Raw genomic sequence first — 9,975 nt, forward strand, 5'->3', positions numbered from 1 at the left:
ATACAGCTCAATAAAATGTTTAACTAAAATTTAAGCAATTGATTTCTTTTTACTTTAGTTACATTTCTCCATTTTTAGCACCTCACATGAATTTTTTTTTAACTTATGCTAACTGATAAATGACTAGTTAAAACTGTTTATTACAGCCATTTTACACAATTGTGCTTAGCACAAATAAGATGATACATGTATTAATCAAATTTAGTGACACTTTCCTATATATGTATGAATATCAAAATGTTGTTTTTTCATTTTAATTGCTTATTTAAAGTACTGTTGAAATGCAACATTTTCACAGAAAACTCAATTTATATAACTACATAAGCAAGCCTGTACATAAAAAGAAAATTAACAGTTTAAGTACATAAAATAAGCACACAGAGTCAACCCTTAAATTAGCCATAGAGTTCCAAAACTTTCTTACCAAAACAGATATTTCACTGTTATTTTGAAACAATGTAGAATCTACAGCTTCCTCTTTTGGTAAATAATGATCATCAACTCTGCTAGTTAATAAACCTTTTGTCTTCATTATTTTCTGGGACAACATAGTATTAACCTTTTCCAGTTCAGAAGCAGTCTCAGACAGATGAACCACTAAACTTTCTTCAGTACCAGCATAAAGATAATGTTCAGGACATAAATTGCAAAATTCTTCAACCTTTTTAACTTCACTTTTAAATGTTTCTATCTGCACTTGAAAATTCTGAAAAATAACCCAAAGCAATTTTAATTTTAAGGTTTATTTTCACATACATTACAATATAAAAAAACTGAACATAGGCAGTTGTTTCTAAATGGATATAAAAAAATGCAATGAAAGGGATCTTCAAAAAGTAATTTTTTAATACTTTAAACTATATAATCTAAGTAACTACAAAAGAAATAAAATTAAGAAATCCATCCCTCTACTTCTGATCAAAAAGCCATTTCTAAAAAGCTTGCAAAAGATTAAAGTAAGACAAAACTCCACTTCACTAAATACCCATTTTATTATATAAATCTCAACTAAAGAAAAAAAAAATTATATAATATAAAATTCTACTTTAATTTATGTAAGCAATTGAGAAATGCTTCATGTTAAGCTATAATAAATACAGCTTTGAAAGATTTTCTTCTTATTTATTTTATTTGTATTAAATATTTAAAAACATAAAAAAATTATTTAAAAAATGTAAAAAAATATCGATCTTCCACACCTCAGTTTAATAATTTTTTTTCCTGCTAGTCATTTTACCATAAAAAAATTTATTTAGCAAAAAATATTACACATTAACAGTTAAAAATATTTAGAGTTTATTGTACAAATATCATTATGTCTTATATTTCTCATATATCAAAACTGGAAACTTTAATTCAATCTATACTACAATACTATTCACAAATTAATTTGACAGATAGAATTTATGTTTAAACTGCAGCACTTAAACATAAATTTAACAGCTGCAGTATTTTTTGAGTTATGTAGCAGTTTTTATGTATATGAAAATTTAAAAAAATTCCTTGTATAGGTAACATCTATAAAACCAATAGTACACAAATGAACACAAAGGAATAAAGCTAAACAATTCAAAACAAAACTAAACTTAGAAACCATTTAATTCAAAAATAAAAAATAAAATGAAATACTTAAAATTGGAAGAATGAATTCCAATAAACAAATCTAAATCTATAATAGAATTCTCATGATCTCTGACCACCAAATATATTGATGCCTGCAATCCATTCCCATTTTTTTGGATGCAAAGAAACAAAATTCTTACTTTCAGAAATTACAGCACGGCAAATTTGACAGCAGCACTTTTTTTTCTTATAAACAGATAGATGCAAATAATGTTTTAAGAAAATAATAGTTTTAGTATCATTAATCAAGAAAATTCACTTATTGAATACTTCAAATTGAAAAAAAAAAAAAAAAAAAAGGGGAAAAAATGAGAAAAGATGGCATTAATTTTTTTGCAAATTTCACTTGTAAAAAAAGTATAATATGATTTATAGAAGTTCTACAGTATTTAAGAAAATAAATAACTAATTAGCCTGGAAGATATTTGATTTTTCAAAAGCTGTAACCTGAAACAACTTGTGATAAATTTTATAATAACTAATTTTTAAAAAAAGAATAATACTTAGTTCATCTGTTCTTTTAGATGAAAACTTAAAGAAAAGAAAATATTTTAATTAATACTTTTACAGAATATCCTGGTGGTTCTGAGTAAAAAAATTTTCAGAACATGGTTAAAAAAATTAAAAATGAAATTTCTTAGGAATTTACTTTTTCAATTTCTTAAGAAAATTAAATTTATATAAATAATAAGATATCAGTCTTCTCTTAGGAAAAGGAAACTTTAAATAGGAAAAGGAAACTTTAAAACGTATTTAAATATCTAACATTTGAAGGCATATAGTTTAACCCTCCACATATGTCCACGATTTGATTAGTCCACTAAGATAGTTCACATGAAAATTGAAGGCAAAGATTTTTTTACCTTGATTTCAAAATAAAACCCACTCTTTCTCCATGCGGGGCAAAAATGTTCATTATTTTGATGCCTGATGGTTGTACTTAGTCCATTTCATTGTCAAGAATTTCTGCAAAATTTGGCATAAATGTTCCAGTAATGCTAGTATGTGCTTGTAGAAACTGCATTGATTGCAGACTAACATATGTCTAGTAAAAAGGCATTTTATTTTGCCAGCCATGTACCACTAAATCCTATAAAAAAGGAACTCAGAAGACAATATGCTGTTGCTTCAAGAAAGATAAAAATCGAAATAAAGCACACAAAGAAACTCGTATTTGATGTGAAGAGTCATACTGGATTACATTTGGAGCCAAGTTTATCACATTAAAAAACACTCTGTGCAATAATGATAAAAATTAGTGAGTAAAAATAAGAGTGCTAGCTCAGGTCAATATAAACAATATGTAATATTTGTAAATAACTAAAACATTTTGTTATTTTAAATATTTCTCTTTGTGATAATTCTGTAATTTAATAGAAAGCAAAACTGATATTTCTTTCTTACACATTTTATATTTTCTGTTTTATTGCAAAACTTCTATAAAAATTGTTGCAATAAATTGAACAAAAAATTAAATTCACCTAAAAATAAAAATATCTTGGGCATTTTTTAACTTGCAACTTATGCATGCTGAAGTTATGTGCACCATATTATATATAATTTGAAATGACAAAAAACAATTATTATTAATTATTAATTAACCAGTTTTTAAAGCATTCTTTAAAAACTGATGATAATAATAATGAATGTAGATGGAGAAAATATAAAAACAGTTATCCTGTATTTCAGAACAGGAAAGTATGAAACAGGAAAATCAAGGTGTACATGGAGGATTAATAAATATAATGCACACACACACAAATATCAATGCAATTTAATTGCACACAAACATAATTACCAGAATTTTTAAAATTTATGTTAATGCACTTTTATTAACTTGTTTCATAAATAACTTACTTCCAGCTGAGTACAGTAGCTCTGTATGTAATGTACAGAAACATGTTGAGTGATTTGAAGACTAACAACAGAGTTAAATATCTCGAGCTGATGTTTGATGTTTGACAAAGATTTCAGCTGATCTTCAACAAATGTTTCAAGCATCTGCATAAATAATATGCTTGTATAAAATCAGATTACTTTTAAATGAAAACTAATGAAGACAAAAATATGCTTCACATATCTGTTATAAATATAATAGACAAAAAAGCTACAAACATAATCATATTACTACAGAGATGATAACTTAGTGCAACATACTGAAAGTATAGTGCATTTCAACTGCTTAAAAACAGAAAAAGTAATTTACCTAAGAATATAAAATTTACATCTACAAATTCATTTCAGTACAAAATTTCATATGCAAGTCTTGATAAATATATATGGAAATTCAGCCATTCATTGCAGTGCAATGGGAATTTTCCCATTTATTGGTTTTCCAATGAAGCAATTCATTTTTATTCCAAAATTTGCTTTTATAATTATTCAGTTTGAATAAAAATTATTACACAATTAAACAATAAATCTATGCTTAATAATGACTATTGATACAACACTAGAAATTACATTTCTTACAGCATAGAATAGAGATGGTGAATCTGTGGCATGTAGCAAGCATTTCGGGGAGCCCACCACAGATACATACTAAATTATTTTTATTCACTTACATTCAATGAAAACCATATTTGCATTTCTAAGTATAACAATCTAGAAAAGTGACAAGCTAAAAGGCTTCCATACTTTACTAAAACTGAATTTTTGAATAAACATCATATAAAATTTTTATATTAGAGCAGTGGTTCTCACACTGTGCCCAGGGTACAAAGAATTTTGAAACTTAAACATCTTTATATAGATTCCATGGTCCACTACAAGGTGAGAAAGAATTCAGGAGTTTTAAATGTCTGGTTGATTAAAGAAAGGTGGTAGAGATTAATCTAATCATGTCTACCCCATTAAGTGCAGAGATTTAATTTTTTTATTAAGGTGGTGGAATTAGTTACTTCAATAAATGTTTTTCTTTAACTTCTTTTTTTGAAATACATACACAAATAGGTGATGAAATGAAGAAAAAAAATAAATGAACTATTCTTATTCATATACTGGGTTGAGCAATCCTGTTTAAAGAGGGTGCACGATGTCCAAAGTGCTCCAAAGAGGAATAGCATTTGTTATTACTCTCTCCTCCCTTTGATGCCTATGCAAGGAATCTACAAAATAACTGCTTGCAAACACAGATCTGGTGTCATATTTCTGAACTAAAGAGAGTTTTCGTGTTCATTCAAGATAAAGAATTTTAACTTGTGGGCATAGCTTATTAGCCCAAATGACATTAGCCAAGAAAGGCTAATGCAAAGCAGAATTTTGCATTGAATCACTATAAAAGTCTGTATCATTTTTCAAATTGTTGCCATCAAATATTATTGCCCTGTACTATATTTAAAGAAACTAAATAATAAAGAATCTGCATGAATGTATGTTTCTCGCACTGTGAGAAAATAATGGTACAGTAGAAGTCCATTAGTCCGGCATCCAACAGTCCGGCATCGCTCCGGAAAATTGTAAAAATTTTGGTTTTCTCCAAAAGTGTGTCTTTAAAGCAAATAAAACCGCTCGAGAGCTATTCGGAAGTTTTCGGGATAGTTCGAGATCATCCGGAAGCGCTCGGTATTGTTCGGAAACAATTAGCGGCCGGCTAGTCTCAGCTGTCACAACAAATTCAGGTGCAGTGCAGCTCCGTTAATCAATCACGAAGCGTCTTCGCCATTTTTTTGTGCGTTGTTGTTTTGTGTCATTTCACATCGCAGTAAATGTAACTTTTGAAACTGTTTATAAAAAATGTGATTTTCGTTCTAACTGTACAGTGACCATGTTTTCAAAACCTAAGCCTTCGAGTTCAAAAGGAGAGAAACGAAAACACGTAACACTGACTCTCAATCAGAAACTAGAAATCATCAAACGGCTAGAAAAAGGCGAGAATAGAAATGTTTTAATGAATGAGTTTAATATTGGCTCATCAACTATTTATGACATTAAAAAACAAAAAGATGAACTAATGAAGTTTGCTTCTCAATCGGTAACAACTGAAAAATTGGCTTCTAGACAAACATTAAAAAAACCAAAACTGGAACAGCTAGATAGTGTATTGTTCAAATGGTTTAGTGCAGTTTGTTCTGAAGGAAAGCCGGTAACAGGGCCAATGATTGTTGAAAAGGCAAAGAAATTCGGCCAAGATTTAGGAGTTGCTGAAAGTGAATGTAATTATTCTGATGGTTGGCTCAGAAACTTTAAGTTTCGGCATGGAATTCGAAGACTTGATGTAACTGGAGAAACCCTCTCAGCAAACTAAAACTCTGCAGAAAAATACAAAGACGAGTTTGAGAAAATCGTGGCTGATAATGATTTAACACCTGAACAGATTTACAATGCTGATGAAACAGGGCTATTGTGGCGATGTTTACCAACATCTACACTAGCTGGGGAAGGAGAAAAAGCAGCCAAGGGTTTTAAAAAAAACAAAGACAGATTAACCGTTTTGCTATGTGCTAATGCGTCTGGAAACCACTGAGTGACCCCTTTTGTGATAGGTAAATCTGCAAAACCCAGGGCTTTTAAGAATGTTACACACTTGCCTGTCCAAAACGATGCTCAATCAAATGCGTGGATAACTGCCGTCCTCTTTAGAGACTGGTTTTTTCACCACTTTGTGCCTGAGGTCAAGGAATCCTTCAAAAGCCTTGGTCTACCAGAAGATACTAAAGCCATCCTTCTTTTGGACAATTGCAAAGCCCATCCGCCAGTAGATGAGTTAGTTTCTGGAAATATTGTTGCTACTCTGCTACCACCGAACGTAGCCGACTGTGACATGACTGATTTTCAAAAAACGTTTACAGTAAAAGATGCCGTCTATGCTATTGCACAGTCTTGGAACCAGGTAAAAAATACACTCCAAAAATGCTGGAGAAAACTTTGGCCAGCTGCAAACCCTGCATCTGACCTAACTCTACAGACTGATGAGGAAGAAAACCATCAAGACGCTCTGACCAAAGTTTTGGACGTCGTTAGAAGTACTGACAATCCCTTGAAAAACCTGCCTGAAGATGAGGTAGAGGAGTGACTTTTAATCGACGAGAATGAGCCTGTTGAACAAGAACTAACCGATGAGGACATTATCAACATTGTAGTAAACCCTCAGCCTACTCAAAATCTTGAAGAAAATGACTCAGATGCCGAAACGGAAGAAAAGGAAAAAATCAGCTGGGCAGAAGCTGCAGAATCACTAAATAAGTTTATCTCTTTTGCCGAGGCTAGTACTAGCTACAGTGCTTCAGAAATTATTGATTTCCATATCATAAGAAATAAATTTTATACTAAACGCCAAAAGTCAAGAAAACAAAAAAACATTCGTGACTTTTTTAAATCTAAGTGAAATATGTTTTACAGTACGTGTACATACATTATATGAAATGTAAAATAAACTTTGTATTTGCATACTGTATTTTTAGTTTAATTATTAACCTAATTGTTCTTATAATTACCGCCCGATAGACCGGAATTTTTGGTAGTCCGGCACCGAGCCGGTCCCGAACGTGCCGGATTATCGGACTTCTACTGTACTCAGAGCCATCAAATTTTGAATAACATAGCCCTCCACCTGAATATGAACACCTGGAATCCCGAATTTGTTTTATTGTCTATTTCATATTTTCTAAAACTTTAATGAAATTTTGATTAAAAACCTCAATGATTTCAAAGCGAGCAGTGGCATTACTGTAGGCAATAAATCATTTTTTTCTCCAATGTGTGTGACTTTCTATCAGAAATTCTAAACATATGCTGTTTTTAAATATTTTCAGCCCAAAGTGTAGCCCAAATGCTTTTGAAACATGTATATGTGTGCAAATAAAAAAACAACAGTTTGAGCCTAATTTAAAACCTGAAAAATTTTTAATTATTTTTCTTTACGTTGTGGGTATTAATTTTCTTCGCCTGAAAGCAAACCTGCAAAATATGTTTCCAAAAAAAAACAGAAATTTAGTAAGGATATCAGTAGTCAGAGGTTTTCTTTTGACTTTTGACCTTTATTATTTAAGCTTTATTAATGTTCTTCATACTTATGCCACATACAATTCAACAGCAAATTTACAAACATTTTTTAAGCAGCATAGCAGCAGTGGCGTAACTAGGGTGGGGCAAGGAGGGACAGCTGTCCCCGGGTGCCAAACTGATGTTATGAAATTTTAGAATGAAATGTTTCTTATTTTTGGCACACAGGAAAGGGGCGAAAAATCTTCAGTTGTCCCCGGGCGCTGAAAACCCTAGCTATGCTTCTGCATAGCAGTATACGCTTAGAATTCCCAACGTAGCGTTAAGTGTTGGCATACATTTTCTGTCTCCCTCTATATTTTCTCAGTTCATCATATCAATGTTCAGTTTTCTTACTAAAATGGCTTTACAAGACTTTTTTTGCCTTTTTATTATTAACATTTTATGTGTTTACTTTATTTATTAAATATCACATTCTTGGAACTTATGCCACATAAAATTCAATTCAACAGAAAAACCACAAAATATATAAAAACAGCATATCTTTAGAATGTTGGATAGACAGTTTCACATGCTGGAAATTTTTTTTTTTTTTTTTTTTTTAATACAGTGTTGTATCTACTCACTCTGAAAGCACTGAGTTTTTAAATCAAAAGTTCAATTAAGTTTTACAAAATATGAAATAGATAACAAACAAATTTAAAATTCAAAATTTAGGCTCACAGGTGCCTATGTCTGGATAGATGACAACATTACTCAATTTAATAGCTCTAGGTATCATTGTTTTTTCACACAGCGAGAAACATAACATACATTCATGCAGATTGAAGTTTTTCTGGAAAAGTGAAGTCCACTATGGCAACATTTATGGGCACACCTACACAAACAGTTGAACTACCAATATTTAGCAATCCTTGGCCACTTGGAGGGACAATCATCATTACTGATTAAGGTATTTCAGGTATAAATGACTGAACATCAGAGTGCATCATGGAAAAGTTTCCAGAAACAAAACATAGCCCTTTTCCCCAAAACATTTCCTGAAGCCACATGGTATGACAGTTTTTTAAGTTTCAAAAGCATCACTTCTCATAAATCTGCTTCACAATGTAAAATTGTCACTGGATAGAACTTTTTGAGCATTATGAACCATTTATAGTAATAATTACTAGGATAAAGTCAGATTATCTAAAGCCAGGAGAAGCTGGTATTTTTTGTAAGGCAATCTTAACTTAAAAAAAAACTTGTTCACTGCAAATATTTGGCAAAAAAGTTTGTTTCATTCAACCTCAATCTACTTTTTGTTTTACAGTGGATTTTAAATATTGCTATTTTCTCTTCACCAGGAAAAAAAGAAAAATATTGACATTACGAGGCACTCTGATTCTGAAACTATACAAGCTGCGATGAAACTTGCAAAAGTTTACATACTCGCATAACAGACTTGCAAAAGTTTATCCATATACAAGTTCGGTGCTTGCATCATTGCATTGATGCAAACAGATTGTGGATTAAAAGTTTAATTTTTAACAAAATATATTCCAAAAATTCCGTTTCTGCTTAGGCATAATATGTAAGTCAAAATAATGCATCTTTCCTGTGGACTCACATTTACCTATATATTAAATATAATTACAATTCATGAGGTTTTGGCTTGGTTTGATTTATGTAATTACTGCAAAGCCACAAGCAATATCTGCCTAAGAGGAAGGATGCCTAAGGGGAGGGAAGACTTACAAAAGGGATACACACAAAAGGGAAACTGGCTCATATACACGTTACACATGAGGAAAAACATGAAAACACCCATGCAGCCAGCCCGCTTGCAGGGTTTGAACCTTGGACCGAACTACCAGTGTTCAGTGACTTTAGCTGGTGGGCCTGCAATTTACGAGGCCTTTATTAAAATATAGATTTGCTTATTTTAGCATCATTTTATCAAAACTTAAATGCCAACACATTTTGACTATCACTTGCTATACTAAAACATATTAAAATTCCAACAGTTTCTTGTTTACTAGTTCTGAATTACCACGTGTAAATTACATATAAATGAGAAGCAAAACATTTACATTATTTTTTATTCTTTTCTAAAAAGAAATGGAAATAGAAATTTTAACTTTATACCCATGCATATATATACCACTGCAAATACACACAAACAAAGAAATAACTACTGACATATTTTTTTGAAAATTTATACCACTTTAGAAATTTTTTGCATATATAAATTAAACTACATAAAGTGAGTCTGAGTTAAACTACAGAAATATTTTCATAAAAATTTATATTGTTAATAAAACTTTTTTTTTAGATTCAGAAAAATACATGCAATCAAAACTTTTGAAAAGGAGTAGAGCTCAATACTGCAAATTAAAATAGCTTACAAAATACAGAAGTTCATTCCAG

The 9,975-nt window shown here is 30.7% G+C and overlaps 1 protein-coding gene across 7 annotated transcripts in view; it reads right to left on the reverse strand.

The window, feature by feature from the left end:
- Msp300 (Muscle-specific protein 300 kDa) overlaps positions 1–9,975 on the reverse strand; it is a 513,656-nt gene that overhangs the window by 114,775 nt on the left and 388,906 nt on the right. For all 7 annotated transcript variants that reach the window (XM_085806588.1, XM_085806589.1, XM_085806592.1 and 4 more), the window contains 2 exons: positions 3,481–3,624; positions 425–706 (listed from right to left, as the gene is read on the reverse strand). In XM_085806588.1, coding sequence (XP_085662714.1) covers positions 425–706; positions 3,481–3,624 — 426 coding nt within the window. The remainder of the gene's footprint in view (positions 1–424; positions 707–3,480; positions 3,625–9,975) is intronic.

The sequence above is a fragment of the Stegodyphus dumicola genome, chromosome 12 (assembly GCF_044657685.1).
Source record: "Stegodyphus dumicola isolate Sdum_Otavi_A_Nest chromosome 12, ASM4465768v1".
Lineage (NCBI taxonomy): Eukaryota > Metazoa > Arthropoda > Arachnida > Araneae > Eresidae > Stegodyphus > Stegodyphus dumicola.